At 45.8% G+C, this 16,660-nt stretch overlaps 2 protein-coding genes across 3 annotated transcripts in view; one reads left to right on the forward strand and one right to left on the reverse strand.

Annotated features, from left to right (window-relative positions):
- LOC133121737 (adenylosuccinate synthetase isozyme 2) overlaps window positions 1-16,660 on the reverse strand; it is a 296,275-nt gene that overhangs the window by 35,625 nt on the left and 243,990 nt on the right. The window lies entirely within an intron of this gene.
- LOC133121889 (cilia- and flagella-associated protein 36-like) lies at window positions 927-12,174 on the forward strand. Its single transcript, XM_061231431.1, has 10 exons — window positions 927-1,261; window positions 2,111-2,175; window positions 4,301-4,402; window positions 5,574-5,688; window positions 5,889-5,976; window positions 6,516-6,669; window positions 6,747-6,840; window positions 7,287-7,429; window positions 7,920-8,069; window positions 9,050-12,174. The coding sequence occupies exons 1-10, from the start codon at window positions 1,159-1,161 to the stop codon at window positions 9,131-9,133; spliced, it is 1,098 nt and encodes a 365-aa protein (XP_061087415.1). The 5' UTR covers window positions 927-1,158; the 3' UTR covers window positions 9,134-12,174.

Below are 16,660 nucleotides of genomic sequence, written 5' to 3' on the forward strand. Positions count from 1 at the left end.
ATCTAATCTTTAAAGGTCATTAAGGTTGACAGTAATTGCTGTCAATTAACAGCGTGACGTGGTCACTTTTAATCTGTATGTACGTTAATTGAGCTGCTGAAATGGAAAGTAAATGGTAAAGATCAAACTGAATTGAACAGGCGTTTTTATTGGTTGCCTCATTATGTCTCCAATTAATTTTGATGAAAGCCAGAGAGCTCCAGGATGGTGGTAAAATGAATGAATGAATGGTAACAGGCAGAGCAGAAAGAATTAATAACAGTTAATTTCGCATTGTAATCTATAATAATTTTCTGTTGGTTATTAGCTAGTATACACACATGAGATTGTGCCGAAAGAAGAAAAAAACAGTTGATACCGAGCAAAATCTAATTTAACTTGGCCAGGGACAAGGTGATGTGTGCGTGTGTGTGTGTGTGTGTGTGTGTGTTGTCCCTGGTAAAGGTGATGTGTGTGTGTGCTTGTGTTCTTACATTGACAGATGTCAGTCAAGTTTATATTTTCAGATTGATAGAATGAAACGTCATACAAATAGGTATATTTGACCGCAAGTTATAAATGCCTCAATATAATACATTATGATGGATTATTATTTGATTTTGATTTTCTCGGCGTGAGAAAACATGTTCTTTCCCAGAACAATGTGGTATTAACTCATGTACTAGTCGTGTAAAGGCTACTTTTGACAAACAATGTAGCTTGTAGTAGGCTATTTTGTTCATGCGATTGATTCGTTTCTGCAATAATAAACCTTATTCTTTGTCAAATCCTGAAAAAGAATCAAAGTATGTAGCCTAGGTGTGAAAATAAACATTTGGTTATGAAATGCAAATAATGAATCAATCGCCTGTCGTTACATTATTAGTTGCTCAGTACTTCCAGATTGTGTGGCCAATTCAGACGGCATCTACTGGCGAAAACCCGACAGGACACAACACGCTGACGCAATCGGTCGCCATAGGAGCCGATTAGGAGGAGTGAGTGCATCCGGGTAGTTGTAGCCGTGCGCTTTTACACATTTTCTTCTCACTACAATACAACGGCACGGAGCTTCTGGGTGCCAACAAATGCCTCGGTGCCCGTACGCGGGGTGTACGTTTGAGTACAACTATAGTGGAACGAAATTTTGTTAGCCTCAAAACATCAGTGTTTTTAAACATGGCCGATGAGAGCGAGTGGGTCGTGGAGAGCATCGCTGGATACCTCGGGAGCGCGGAATGGGTCGTACCAGTCACAGACTTCATGGAACATAAATGCACAGGTAAATCACAGCATCCTGCTTTTGTTTGGTTGAAACGTGTATTGACAGGCACACTTTCCTTGCTGCTTTTTCTAACGCCGAACAAATCTGACGTTGCGTCGTAGTTTGGCAAATAATTCTGTTGTTTTGTTTTTCAGCTTTTTTCCAATTGATTGATGGGCATTTTTTGTCCTGTTATTACGAATACTCACGTTTTGGTTGCAACACCTAAACGATTGAAATAAACGGAGCTTTGTTTACAGAGCTAGCTAACTGCTAGCTAGCCAACAGCGACCAAAACTTGAGAAATGGGGGCGTGGTGTGTTGCCCTGGCAATGTCGTGGGCCGCTAACAGTAACGTTATTCCCTCTCATCTTTACTACATTGCGACTGCTCGTTTAAACGCCACTTCTCGATAGACGCGTTGTTGCTGTAATAGCCTGTTCGGGTCTGCTGATTTCCCAAACAATAGCCTTTTATCTCCCCAGAGAGACATCAGTTAGTCGACGTGAGTGCGCCCAGAAATGGTAAATTACAATAAATCTCAATGTATGATCTGAATACAATAAACCACACAATAAGCAATGTCGTAATGTGTATTTAGGTCGTCATCTGTTTACAGCGGACTTTGTGGAATGATTTGAAGGCAAGTTGTGGCTTGTTATAGCATAACGAACCCTCCCTCTCCACAGTGTGGAAAAAACAGTCACTGTGTTATCAGAATTTGATGGGGGTTATTTTGTGCAACAGCGCAATTAGCGAGTAATTACAGCTTCACATCAACAAATTAAAATAGAGTTTTGGTTCTCCATTCGTGTCCGATACATGCATGTTTGACAGCTCTCCGTTCTCGATGTGGTTTTATTTCAGTGTTTGATGACGAAGATGAAAACAAGCTGTCCTACACGGAGATCCACGAGCAGTACAAGCAACTGGTGAGTCCCGAGATTAAAGCGCTTCAGACTCACAGGAAGCGGAATGTGCCTGAGAACACCTGCATTGCTTGCTCCTTAAAAACGCAAAGGTAGCAGTGTTCTCACAGCACATCGCCTACCCTCGCTGGCTAAATGTAAAGGTGCAGATAATTCCATCAGTAGGCTGTAATTTAAATGACTGAATGTCTGCTGGGGTCCTGGAGAGCCACAGGGTCTGCTGGGGTCCCCAGCCCTGGCCCTGGAGAGCCACAGGGTCATTGGTTGTCATTGTTGCTCAGCACTTGGATGTGAAATCTTCAGCCCTTTGGCACAGCTGTTTGGGGGTGTGTATACTGCACTGGGTGTACTGGGTGCTGTAACTGCCAATTACACATGTTAAGAGAGCTTAACAACAGTTTGCTGTGTATTATATATTATATATTATATATTGTATATTATATATTATATATACAGGGCAGCCTGTAGTGTAGTGGTTAAGGTAAATGATTGGGACAGGCAAGGTCGGTGGTTTGAATCCAGCCACAATAAGATCCGCACAGCTGTTGGGCCCTTGAGCAAGGCCCCTAACCCTGCATTGCTCCAGGGGATGATTGTCTCCTGCTAATCAACTGGACGTCGCTCTGGATAAGAGCGTCTGCCAAATGCCAATAATGTAATGTATATTATATACTACATGTTCTGTTATAATCCTGTGGATGTAGGCAGGGCATATGATATTATTCAGCAATAACAGTACAGGAACGCTTGTGTTCTTGTCGGATTTTGCTCACGTGGTGTGATGTCTTACGTTATACATCTGTTACCTACACAATACAGTTTGACAAATAGCTCATGTCATCTTACTGTCCTTGTTTCTGCGTATTTGCTTTGCAGTGAACAAGTGACTATCACTGAGAAAAAATGCCGGCCATGTTCTTCTCAAAACATTAGCCGGTTAACCTCGCTGAAATCTATTTTAAATGGTGTTGCACATATCACTGGTAAAGCTGTGTGTGTGCTTACACACGTAATCAGGTTTTCAGAGGTCAATGCTTCAGGCCTGAATTTCCTTCCTGCACTAGTCATTTGTCTCCGACTGTATCCATGGCCATAAAAATCTCGTTTGGAAAGGGAAATTAAATGTGCTGTTTCGCCAGTCTCCAACCATTCATCTTCCACAGTGGGTTTGTGAGCCGTTAGCATTGAGCCGTTAGCATTGATCTTAGAATTGATTGTGTAAAGACCACAATCCTTTATGGATGGTCACTTGTGCTCTTTTGTGACACGTGTCCTTTCTGCCTTGAGTTAGAAAAATGACCACCTTCTAATTAAATAAAATAAAAAGATTAAAAATGATTTAAAAATATGATTAGGAAGAATGATTTGGAGAAGAAAGTATGTTTTTATATGATCTCCCAGCCTGAACACCTGATTAGGTGTGATTTTTTTTTGTGGTTCTCTGTTCATTTTAGTCATTCTGTTCTTCCTTGTATAACTTTCATTTTCAAATGGGTGGCTTGTCCAGTTAATCAAATCATCACTTCTTACACTTGCTATCTCTCTGGGAATGTTTTGTCCCAGGTAAAGGTGTGTGTGTGTGTGTGTGTGTGTGTGTTGTACCAGGTAAAGGTGTGTGTGTGTGTGTGTGTGTGTGTTGTACCAGGTAAAGGTGTGTGTGTTGTCCCAGGTAAAGGTGATGTGTGTGTGTGTGTGTGTGTTGTCCCAGGTAAAGGTGTGTGCGTGTGTGTTGTCCCAGGTAAAGGTGTGTGCGTGTGTGTGTGTGTTGTCCCAGGTAAAGGTGATGTGTGTGTGTGTGTGTGTGTGTGTGTGTTGTCCCATGTAAAGGTGTGTGCGTGTGTGTGTGTGCGTGTGTGTTGTCCCAGGTAAAGGTGATGTGTGTGTGTTGTCCCAGGTAAAGGTGTGTGTGTGTGTGTGTGTGTGTGTGTGTGTGTGTTGTCCCATGTAAAGGTGTGTGCGTGTGTGCGTGCGTGTGTGTGTGTGTGTGTTGTCCCAGGTAAAGGTGATGTGTGTGTGTGTGTGTTGTCCCAGGTAAAGGTGTGTGTGTGTGTGTGTGTGTGTGTGTGTTGTCCCAGGTAAAGGTGTGTATGTGTGTTGTCCCAGGTAACGGTGTCTCTGTTCCTGGCAGGTGGAGGAGCTGCTGGGCTCGTACCTGCAGGAGGTGGGGCTGAGTGAGCTGCAGTTTGTGCAGGCGTGTGCGTCTCCGCTGGCCCAGTCCAAAGCGCTGCAGGTGAGCTCTGTCCCTCAGGCCCTCCGATCGCTAGCACCTGCACCTGCCCCTCACTGCCCCAGGAGTGCCGCAACTGCCCCTAACTGCCCCAGCACTCCCACACCCGCCCCCCAACTGCCCCAGGGGTGCCGCCACTGCCCCTAACTGCCCCAGGGGTGCCGCAACTGCCCCTAACTGCCCCAGCACACCCACACCTGCCCCTAACTGCCCTAGGGGTGCCGCAATTGCTCCTAACTGCCCCTAACTGCCCCAGTTGTACAGCACACCCACACCTTCCCCTAACTGCCCCAGCCATACCGCTCCCCTGGTCAGACAGTGACCACAGCAAGAGGCAGGGAGTCCGACCCAAGCTGTGGGAACACTCAGTATTTATTTACTGAATGTGATTATAGCTGCTCCACCGTCACAGTGAGCTAAACCATCTCACCTGACATGTAAACACAGCTGGGTGAAATTATATCGGATAGATACACAAAATATAAATTAATTGATCATTTTTTGTTAGGTTGCTCTTAGGTTGCAGGAAAGTCGGGGAACTAGCAGCAGCAGTGCTTCTCTGTAGGAACACAGACCTGCAGCACGTTGTGCAACACCCGCAACAAGGCCCTGCGTGCGTCACTCAGTATTCCCAGGTGCTCCTGTGACGGAGGTGGGAATGCCAGGGGTCAGAGAGTCCTGCCATGAACCCCCCCCCCATGAACTCAGCTGATTTCGCTCACAGATGGATATACAGAGAGATATACAGAGAGACAGGCACTGGCCCACCAAACCACTTCCAGCAGCAACTTAGCCCAGGGGAGTGTGGCTGGGTGTTGGTTCTGGTCGGGTGTGGGGGCTGGGTGTTGGTTCTGGTCGGGCGTGAGGGCTGGGTGTTGGTTCTGGTCGGGTGTGGGGGCTGGGTTTTGGTTCTGGTCGGGTGTGGGGGCTGGGTGTTGGTTCTGGTCGGGCTTGAGGGCTGGGTGTTGGTTCTGGTCGGGCTTGAGGGCTGGGTGTTGGTTCTGTGTGACCCCCTGCCCTGCAGAAACCAGCAGCCCTATATCTGAACTACAAACCCCTCTGCTCTAGAGATGTGTCCATGTCTGTCCATCATCTTGAATAAGTTTGTATATTTAGTACCTTCATTCTACATGTGAAACAGGGTTATTTGGGTCTGTTTGTTTGATGTTTGCAGGCGGTGTTCCAGCCGGTTCTGGCCACAGACGACTTCCAGCTGTTCAAGAGCCTGATGGTGCAGAAGAACCTGGAGCTGCAGCTGCAGGCCCTCAGAGTCCTGCAGGAGAGGAACGGTACAGTCCCCTCTCTCCTCCTCTCTCCCTCTCTCTCTCTCCCTCTTCCTCTGTCCCTCTCCCTCTCTCTTCCCCTCCCTCCCTCTCCCTCCCGCTCTCTCTCTCTCTCTCTCTCCCCCCCCCCCCCTCTAACCTCTGTCACTTCCTGAATGGGTGGGGATGTGGGGTCATGTGACGGGTGCGCTGTGTGTGATTGGCAGGAGCCCTGCCGGAGTGCCTGATGGACGGGGAGGATGTGATGAGTGAGATGGAGCAGCAGGAGCTCAGGATCCTCAAGGAGGTGCTCAGGTGGGTGTGGTCGGGCACACGTTCCCATGGAGACCTCCTAAAATCACGTTCCCATGGAGACGTCCTAAAACTGCGTTCCCATGGAGACGTCCTGGTGCTCCCAGAGGATTCTGTACTTGTGATGAATCATGCAGTTGGGGCTCCAGTCTCTGGCAGCAGCTCAAGCTGCTCCAGCTTGTGACCTGTAGCATAGAGATGGCTAACACTACAGTGACCTGTAGCATAGAGTTGGCTAACACTACAGTGACCTGTAGCATAGAGTTGGCTAACACTACAGTGACCTGCAGCATAGAGTTGGCTAACACTACAGTGACCTGCAGCATAGAGTTGGCTAACACTACAGTGACCTGTAGCAGAGTTGGCTAACAGTAAAGTGACCTGCAGCATAGAGTTGGCTAACACTACAGTGACCTGTAGCAGAGTTGGCTAACACTACAGTGACCTGTAGCATAGAGTTGGCTAACAGTACAGCCAAACACAAACCTCCCGCTCCAGGAAGGACATGAAACCCTAACCCTGACCCTCCTCTCCCTCTGCAGGAGGTCTAAGGAGGAGTACGAGCAGGAGATGGCCCACAGGAAGGTGTCAGAGGAGGCCAGCTCCTCCTCAACCAGCAGCTCTGATAGGACAGCTCTGGACACGCCCCCGGCCACAGCCACGCCCCCTGGCCCCGGGACAGAGAGAGAGAGCCAGGTGAGGGGGCAGCTCAGGGACAGGTACAGGTGATATGTGCGAGAGCGCGAGAGTGAAGTGTTCCTTTGTTCTTCCAGGGGAGCGGAGGATTGGAGAGCAGAGAGGAAGTGGGCGGGGTTTCTGGGGCTCATGTGCAGAAGAGTTCCCCTGCTGCAGCCAATCAGCTGTCCCGTAAGTTCCTCTCCAGTCCGCCCATCAGTCATGTGATTCTTCCTGTTCAATCTGGGAAATGCTAATTTTACAGGACGCTAAATGCTTCAACCCGAGTATTTTGGTTTGACACTCTCTCTTACACACACACACACACACACACACACTCTCACACTCTCACACTCTCACACACACAGCTCTTTCACTCTCTGATCACTAAAACCAGACGAGAAAGTTCAGCTACAAAGCTAAGTGTGAGTGGGCCCCAGAGATATAAAATCAGAATCTTGATCTGGGGTCAGATTTCCCTGGTCTACATGCTGACCTAGTTTAGGGCCTGAATGCGTAAAGCCACTGATCTGGGTTCAGTCTGGACCTAGCCATATTCCAGCCTCATGCATGATGAGCCAATGGGCAGAGTTGACCCTAGATCAGTGTTAATACCCTGTTTTTACCCTGTTCTGCAGGGGAGGGCAGCGGGGAGGCCAGGGTGCTGGGGCCGCTGAGGGTGCCAGTGAAAGGGGTGGAGTCCAAGATGAGTGGCAGCCAGGCTGCAGAGTGCTGGTTGGAGGAGGCCCGGAAGGAGGCGGGGATATCGAAGTCCTTCACAGTGAGTCAATGCCATACCTTCCAATAACTCTCCCAAGGGGTCACACACACAGGAGAGACCAAACTGTACAGGACCTAAGATTGATCCTTGTGGAACACCACAGGTGATTTCATGTGTCTTGGATGAATGCTCACCATAGGCCAAAAATGATTAGATCAATGAGCCCTTTCAGGCCCAAGCCCAATGAGACTGAAAGGGTTAAGATCAGCACCAGTAAGACCAACCCATCTATGGAGTCTATATGAAAGCATTGAGTGATCCACTGTACCACACAGCACTCAAGCGACACTAAAACCAAACACTTATAACCTTCAACAGTGCTGCGATGGGTCTGGAGAGCAGTTTGAGTTCATACAAGTCCTGTATCTGAAGCGTGTGTGTGTGTGTGTGTGTTTGTGTGTTGTGTGTTGTGTGTTGTGTGTTGTGTGTGTATGTGTGTGTGTGTGTGGTATGTGTGTATGTGTGTGTGTGTGTGGTGTGTGTGGTGTAGGAGCTCTCAGCTGCACAGCAGGGTGAGCTCCAGCAGAGGGCGCTGTATCTGCGGCAGCAAAGGGATAAGCTCCAGGCCCTGAGGAAGGAGCAGCGGCCCCAACCCCCTCAGCAGCTCCCAGCATCCTCTGCTCTTACCCCTACCCCACAGGTAACCCTGCTCCTAACCCTGACCCTAACCCTGCTCCTAACCCTTATCCTAACCCTAACCCTGACCCTAACCCTGCTCCTAACCCTTACCCTAACCCTGCTCCTGGCCCTAGCAGAATGAAGCCATCTCTTAGCAGTCGTCCAGGATCCGCAGATAGTGATTCATTCCCCTGCTGAAACGCACACATTTAGTGACTCCAGACTGGAGACTTTTTAAAAAGAAATAACTTTTTGCAATAAAAAGAGTGGAGGGCCTGTCTCAGCACTTTTTCAGGACTCTGTTTGTTTATGATTTTAATGGCACTGGTTTGTGGAGCAGTTTCTTCCTGTCGGTACATTAGACTCTCAGCTGGTGAGCCTTCCTGCTAATTAGCGACTTCATGGAATAGTTTTTCTGCCCTGACATTGCAACGGTATTGACACACTCGAGCAAATTAATTTGCAGTCGAGGGATGGCGTTCGTTTTTTCTCTCAATGTGAGTATCTCCGTTAATAGCGATTGCGCCTACTGCAAAAAAAATCCCCACATTTAACATTTTTTATGATCTGCTGGAAGTTTCAAAATCCGCTCTTGGATTTATTTGTCTGATGTTTGTTTGCGTTTCTGCAGGAAAAGGGGAGGATGTTAGTGGTGTGACTGTTCCAGAACAGAATGTTGATGGTCATAAAAGAGAAAAAGAGAAAGTGTACGCTCCACAAACAGAACAGACAGAACAGAAGGGTGGTCCAAACAGTGAATTTACAGTGATGTGTTTTCCTGTAGCTTTGTAAAAACCCGTATAGTCTTACAGTTTCCATTTCTTACCCTGCTGTGAGTATTTTGTGGATGATAACGGCTTTCATTTGTTAAACCTTTGCAGCATTCTTTACCCTCTCTGATGCTCTGTTAAATGAATGTTTATATTTGTGTGTGTTGCTGTCGTGTTGCAGCACTTCTTCAGTCCTCCATTTTAACACCACGTTTCTCTCGTGTTGATGAAGGAAATCTCAGCGGATGAAAAGAAGAGTTTGGAGAAAAGGAAACGCTTGGCGGAGAAGTTGAAAGAGGAGGTTATTAAAAAGTGACGAGCCTGAAGAGTGCATTTGAGCGTGGATGACCCGGGCGGGCGGTCACAGGACGATGTGCTGAAATAGTTTCCCCAACACCGCAGAAACTCTGCTGCTCCTGTCTTCCTGTGCGAGAAAATAACGCTTAATCCACCTGTATGCTGTATTTAAAAATGCAATTTTATATTTACAATTTTCTCTTGTGATGAAGTTTAAACTAGTGTAAAACCAGTGTTGCCTGAAGACGGACAGACCCACGAGTACTTTATCTGTTTTGGTTTTGTCCTTTAAAAGCCATATGTTTAGCGTTTTATCGAGTGGATATGTAACACACATTCGCAGATTTGAGTGTGGCAGTAACACCGCAGAATATATGTATTCATCTTTATGATGTGAGGTATGCAATGTAATTTTGAAACTGTGTCTTAAACAGGAAGAACAGGACTATTGCTGTACAGGAAATGCCCATGGAGGACTTCCACCCTTTCAATATTTAGAGTTATGACATCATGTTGCAGTTCATTTCGAAGTGAACAGAAGCGAACCTGACCAATGTTAAACATGACACATTTCTTAATTTTGAAGCAAGACTACTTTTTATTTAAATATTTTACAGTTTCAAAATAATTTAAAAAAGGGAAAAGGCCCTGCGCAAAGTTTGGGAACCCGGTCAGTTGTGATGTGGTTGAGATTAGCCTCTTGAATTTCTTGATATTTGGTGGAATCCATTCTTCCTTCCACTTGGACAATATTTCCTGTGCCCCCAGCTGCCACACAACCCCAAAGCATAATGGATCCACCTCCATGCTTAACAGTTGGCAAGATTTTCTTCTCTACAAAGGCCTCACCCTTTTTTCTCCAAAGTTCAATGTTTTCTGGCAACTCTGCCATGTAGGTCTTTGTTGTTTAAAGTATGTTGTATTGTTGTCCTGTGAACAGCTAGACCTGTGTCTGCTGCTCTTTTCTGCAGTGATATGTGGGTTCTTCTGAGCATTTCTCACCAGGTCTTGGGCCATTCTGTCTGAAATCTTCCCTGGTCTTCCAGACCTTGCCTTGACTTCAACTGTTACATTTATCTTCCATTTTCTAATAATGCTTTAGACAGTGGAAATAGATATATTGACACATTGAGAGAGTTTTTGTAGCCTTGGTGGAAACAAATTAGCTTCATTCTAAAGTCCTTGGACAACCACCTTGAGCCACTGCAGCTGGATGCTTCAAAATAACAAGTTCAGCTTCAGCCCTGGAATTAAACTCACCTGACTCATTAAAGCCCTAATGAGTAAATCACCTTGGTCTGGGCCTTGGTAATCATCTTTTTAAAAAGTAACAAAGTTAAGTTAAAGCAATCTTGCTTTGAAATTTGCATAAAAGTCTCATGTTTAACTCTGTACCAATTGGAGTTAAGGTTTGCTTTTGATCACGTACAAATTAATTGTAGCAGACATTTAAACCAGGGGTGCCCAAACTTTTGTATCTCAGTGTATAGCGGTGTGTTTGTCGTGTCTGGTACCATAATGCACCGTGACAGCAACAGGGTGATTCGCACAAGCTGTTCTGTGTTTGTTATATAAAACATCAGCTGTGGCAGCTGTGGCCAACAGCACATAGAGAGCATTTGAAAATGTAATATTTTACTTGAGTTTAAATTCATTGAAATCCACACTTGGCCAGGGAAGGTTCAGTTGTGTTATAAACTGTTTGGACCAGAAGCCATTTCAACCTGGCAAAATATCATTTTGGACACTTTACGAAGTGGAAAAGGGGCAGTTCACCCAAAAATTAAATGAAACTATATTTCCACTTACCCAGAGTGCTATCCAGATGGTTTAGCTGCCCTAGTGCAAAATCCAGCTATGACCAGCTTGAAATACCAGCAACCAGCTGTTTCAGAACATAGCCTGAGCTGGTCAAACCGTGTTGAGTATGATCTGAACTGGTCAACCAGCTACCATCGACTTCGAAAGCTAGCTTGAGCTGTTTTTTCAGCAGGATGCGATTTTGAGTTTTTAAATATCCACTGCAGCTCACTCTGACATAACAGACAAGTGTCAACATTGTTAAAACGAGGTCAGTGTTTTAAAACGATGTTCACACTGTACCCAGAATACTGGTGCACTTCCGTTGAGACATAGACAGTTGGTGTACCACAGTAGAAAGTAGTTTTTTCATGAAACTGTACGACATGGTCTGTGCATGTTTGTGAGTAACTGTCATATTTGGATAAAACCTATATATTTTGGAACAGATGTTGCTGTTGTTTTTTTGGGTGTTTTTTTCCTCCCCCATTTACATTTTTTTTTTTTTTGCTACTTGCTCTACAAACTTTATCACTGTTGAGGTCTGCTGTGTCAGGGTGAGTTGCAGCAGATCCATCAAACCTCGATCGATAGCACTCCCGGTACATAAAGAACCATTTTATTTTTGGGCGAAGTTCCCCTTTAAGTTTTTACTGCGTTGATAGCAAGAAGACCATACCATATGTAATGGGGGGGATTTAGGTTTGCTGTGTGCCTCAATCCACAGCCCTCACCAGCTGTTCCGTACAACTAGAGACATTAAAGACTGATTAAATCGCTGAACTGAAGGCCAAGGTCCCCAGCCAAACGATCCAATCAACGCCTGTATCAGATGGTCTTGTGTTAGTGCTCAACTCTAAACTGTGTAAAAAGCAGATTATAATGTGCTGGTGGGTGAACTTTTCAGTCCTAGCGTTCGGCTGCCGAACGAGGATTCAAACATAGTGGAGATGTAGCCAAGGGGAAGGATTGTGGTTCCAGAAACATGACGACACACCTGCGTCGAGATGGGCCAACTAGAACATACTCCACTTCGTCGCAGTCAGACTGGCTGTTCAGCATGCCCACGTGCCAAGCTTTGCATTTCCCGTCGCCACTTCCTGTTTGGGTGCGCCGCCATTTTGAGGTTCTCGCTGTATGAAAGGGACGTTTTGTGTTTGGTTTTTGGCCTGATGTGTACAGAATGGTCTGGAATGGAATGAAGGCATGTGTACAAAGCTTAACGGAGGGGAATAATAAAATAAACTGTATAAACCCAGAGCCCTGCGTCCTGTACTTAGTTTGAGTAGACCCGTTGCGATAACACTGATGATCTGACTGGTCTAGGATGTTTTATACAAGCAGAGCAGCTCAGAGCTCACCTTTACAATATACAGTGCCGCTCATAAGTGTTTGGACGGTGACAATTTTCCAGCGCATTGGATTTAAATAAATCAATTAATATGGTATGTGGGCTGTCCGCTTTAATTTCAAGTTATTTACATCCATACCAGACGATCCATGTCGGAATCGTGCAGTGACGCTGGATTGTAACACAAGTCTGTGAACACAAGGGGGCGTCATAACGCTATGTACGGAACATGAGTTATGGCGCTCATAGTCTGTTATAAACTCGAATATAAAAATATAAACTCCGTTTTAACATGACTCTGATAGCAATAAACTAGATATGTACGAGAAGTGCTCAGGGCTGTATGGACACAGAGTCAGTAATGGCACTTGCTGCCATCCTTTATTTTAATAGCAGAAAAATAGTCCGGCCGCTAATGAGCTGTTTATCCATTAACATGATGTAGTGTAGTGGGTCGGCTTGTAGTGAGTTTGTGACCTAATGTTTGCTGGTTTGATTCCCAGGTAGGACACATCTTTTGAGCTAAAGGTACTGAACCTGAACTGCTCTGGTATGTATGGAGTTGTATAGATGTATACTATGAATAAATGCTAATAGTGGCTCTGCTTTAGAGTGTCTGTTAAATGGCAGTGCTGTAAAATCAGATGCCCGATACTCTCCCTCTGTAATCAGTCTCATTTAACAAGTTCAAAGCACACAGCTTTTGTTGTTTTGAATGTTTCTCCTCAGCCTTGTGGTTTGTTTCCTCTATGTGGAAAAATCTGTAGAAAGCAGACCGTCATTATCAGTGGCGGCTGATATAAATGGGCTATTTTTATGATGGGAAAATACGTCTTTTAAAATTACCCTTGTGTAGGTCTTATTTGTCGTCTTATTTCATGTCAATAAATGAATTTAAGCGGTTTAGTTTGAATTATGGTCAAACCAAGAACAACAACACCATCTAATGGTCATAAGAAAAACATAGCATACGACCGACTCAGTATTTTAGCTACAGTGCTACTTGTTCTCAGCCCCCCGTCAGCACATTAGTGTCAAGTGTGTGACGTGCTTTACATATAGTGACACGCCCCTTCGATTTGTTATCAATTTGGTCAAACTGTATTCAGCCTGTTACAGTCCAATGCATAGACTGTTTGGGTCTGTAGGTCTGTGTGTGGCACGGCCTTCAATTTCGTATCCGTTGAAGGCGTGTTAGTAGTCTCGAATTAATGAAATGGCGGGAACAAATATGAATGAGGTGAACTATCTACTTCGCTAATCATCTGTTTTCTAAGAGGTCTTTGGAGGAAAAACTCGAAATAAAGAGATTGAAGACCAAACGAAGTGCAGCTTGGGCAACAGGACAAATGACAAAATCGTAGGTTTTGTGTTTCTTGGTTTGAAAGGACTGGCTAGCTCACAGCGAGCGTAGCAAAGAATGTTTGCTTTTTGGCTTCGACACGGCATGGACTCAAGGCATTGCAGATTTGAAACATTTATTGGAGAAAATGTATAAGCACAGTGGAAATAACGTCAATCTGTCAATGCTGGTTAAAGCTAACACAGCCTGTCAGCCTGATGAAGGTAGCTAATCGTAACTCCGTAAAGAGATAATGAATGAACACAATGAAAGAAAAACCCACTTACTTGTTTTGTATTACATTTCGCGGAGGACACGAGTAAGCCAGTGTGTAATTGTGCTTAGGTAGTTAGGCTACATTACTGACCGTTCAGTTATGGAGATTTCTCTTCAGTGCACCGACTATAGCAAGGCTTGGTTTCATTTAACAGAGTATAGGCCTGTATTGTAAGTCCTGTACCTCCAACACCGCCACGGTTATGGATCCGGATCCAACTCCCACTGGTGCCCGCCGTCCTGAAAAATGTATGAGCTCATGCTATTGTAAGATGCTTTCGATAAAAGTATTCATCGAATGGCATGAATTCGAATGACATATTTCCAACTGCAATGCTGGAGCCTTTGCTATTGATAGGTATTAGACTTCCAGTTCCTCTACCGCCACCACGTCTTCAATGACAAATGCCACCGTTTCGTCGTTTCAGCTTTGGATGTATTCTGCAGCGTCGTTCATGTGATGGAACTGCTGTAAATGAATTATAGCTCCATCTAAATACATAACCATAGATTCAGTTTAGAATGTTTTGACAGCAATTAACAACATATTGAGACCTAAATGAGACCTACATTTGTGTTTATGTTTATGTAAAATGTACAGATTGCTCTGGCAAATGTTTCATAATACAGTGCCTTTCAAATGGTGAGCTTTTTTTTTCTGGTTTGTTGATAAAATATTAATTCCAGAAATTGCTATCTTAGTTCTCATGAATAAATGACGTGCAAACCATGTCCGTGCTCTGAAGACGTGCTCTGGCAGCCTCTCAGTCACAGCGGGGGGGGGGGGGGGGCGGGGGGGGGGCGTAGAGGATGCTTTGGAGGTTCCCGGCTCTTTCACAGGGTGGGCTGCAGAGGGTGTGTCTCCCGCCTAAGGGCCTGCTGACGACCTCAGGCACAGAATTCCTAAATTACGGACACGCTCTGATCACTGAGGCCTCAGGTGTGTTCTGGGTGGCAGATTCTGTTTCTCTGCAGTGTCTCAGTTCAGTGGCTGAATCTATTCCTTCATATTTAGCTTTTATGTACACTTTTTTATGTGCACTTTCTCACGCTAGATTGTGGTGTTCTGTCTTTTGATTAAATAAGCAGACAGTATAAATCTTTGAACGGTAATGTGTTGTGATTGTTTATGACAGCAGTGCTTCAGGTCTGTACTGTAAGCTCTAGTAAAGGGCAGTGTGTGCTGGACGCTGAGTGCTGACTAAATAGATTTCAGAGCTGCCTGTTTCACTGATGGGGGATGCGGTTGCCATGGCGACAGATTAAGGTCAGACACGTTCTCACCTTCTCTCTATCAGCCGTTTGTGCTTCTTGGCCCTGTGTCTGAACAGGTCCTGAAATTGGCTAATTTGCCACAACATGGGGTCCCACGCTCTGTGTAATAGAAATGTGTGTGCTTATTATATTTCTAACTTGTTTCCTCATTTCGTTTCCATCCTGCAGCCGTGGCACATGTAGATGAAGATCACCCCTGAAGTCTGTCTTTGGGCAGCGGGGCTTCACTCAGAACACACCCGGCAGCCACTCAACACACAACACTGTCCTGTTCTCCTGCATCTGCACTGACGGTCTGATTTTCCTGATGCAGTATCACACTACAGCTCTTTTGTGATCAAATGTTTTTTATTCAACATAAATTCTCAAACAGAACATTTCAGTGTTTTCCCTGTTAAAACCTTCCTCACGCCCCACGGCTGACTGCACCAGGGTGGGCTGCTGGGCTGGGGGCAGATGAAAGCTGCATCAATTCCCCTGTCGGCTCTGTGAGTGCATGTGTGTAGGATGCTCTGCTCTGTGAGTGCATGTGTGTAGGGATGCTCTGTGAGTGCATGTGTGTAGGGATGCTCTGTGAGTGCATGTGTGTAGGGAGGCTCTGCTCTGTGAGTGCATGTGTGTAGGATGCTCTGCTCTGTGAGTGCATGTGTGTAGGATGCTCTGCTCTGTGAGTGCATGTGTGTAGGGAGGCTCTGTGAGTGCATGTGTGTAGGATGCTCTGCTCTCTGAGTGCATGTGTGTAGGATGCTCTGTGAGTGCATGTGTGTAGAGATGCTCTGCTCTGTGAGTGCATGTGTGTAGGGATGCTCTGTGAGTGCATGTGTGTAGGGATGCTCTGCTCTGTGAGTGCATGTGTGTAGGGATGCTCTGTGAGTGCATGTGTGTAGGGATGCTCTGTGAGTGCATGTGTGTAGGATGCTCTGTGAGTGCATGTGTGTAGGGATGCTCTCTGAGTGCATGTGTGTAGGGATGCTCTGTGAGTGCATGTGTGTAGGGAGGCTCTGTGAGTGCATGTGTGTAGAGATGCTCTGTGAGTGCATGTGTGTAGGGAGGCTCTGTGAGTGCATGTGTGTCGGGATGCTCTGCTCTGTCAGTGCATGTGTGTAGGATGCTCTGCTCTGTGAGTGCATGTGTGTAGGATGCTCTGTGAGTGCATGTGTGTAGGGAGGCTCTGTGAGTGCATGTGTGTAGGGATGCTCTGTGAGTGCATGTGTGTAGGGATGCTCTGTGAGTGCATGTGTGTAGGGATGCTCTGCTCTCTGAGTGCATGTGTGTAGGGATGCTCTGTGAGTGCATGTGTGTAGGGAGGCTCTGTGAGTGCATGTGTGTAGGATGCTCTGCTCTGTGAGTGCATGTGTGTAGGGATGCTCTGTGAGTGCATGTGTGTAGGATGCTCTGTGAGTGCATGTGTGTAGGGAGGCTCTGTGAGTGCATGTGTGTAGGATGCTCTGTGAGTGCATGTGTGTAGGGAGGCTCTGTGAGTGCATGTGTGTAGGATGCTC

The sequence above is a fragment of the Conger conger genome, chromosome 2, assembly GCF_963514075.1.
Source record: "Conger conger chromosome 2, fConCon1.1, whole genome shotgun sequence".
Classification (NCBI taxonomy): Eukaryota; Metazoa; Chordata; class Actinopteri; order Anguilliformes; family Congridae; genus Conger; species Conger conger.

Excerpts from the sequence above, each read along its gene's own strand:
- LOC133121889 (XM_061231431.1), top strand. The coding sequence starts at position 1,159 with ATGGCCGATGAGAGCGAGTGGGTCGTGGAGAGCATCGCTGGATACCTC. Across the intron at positions 1,262-2,110 it reads CATGGAACATAAATGCACAG|TGTTTGATGACGAAGATGAA; the intron begins GTAAATCACAGC and ends GTTTTATTTCAG. Across the intron at positions 8,070-9,049 it reads CTCTTACCCCTACCCCACAG|GAAATCTCAGCGGATGAAAA; the intron begins GTAACCCTGCTC and ends GTGTTGATGAAG.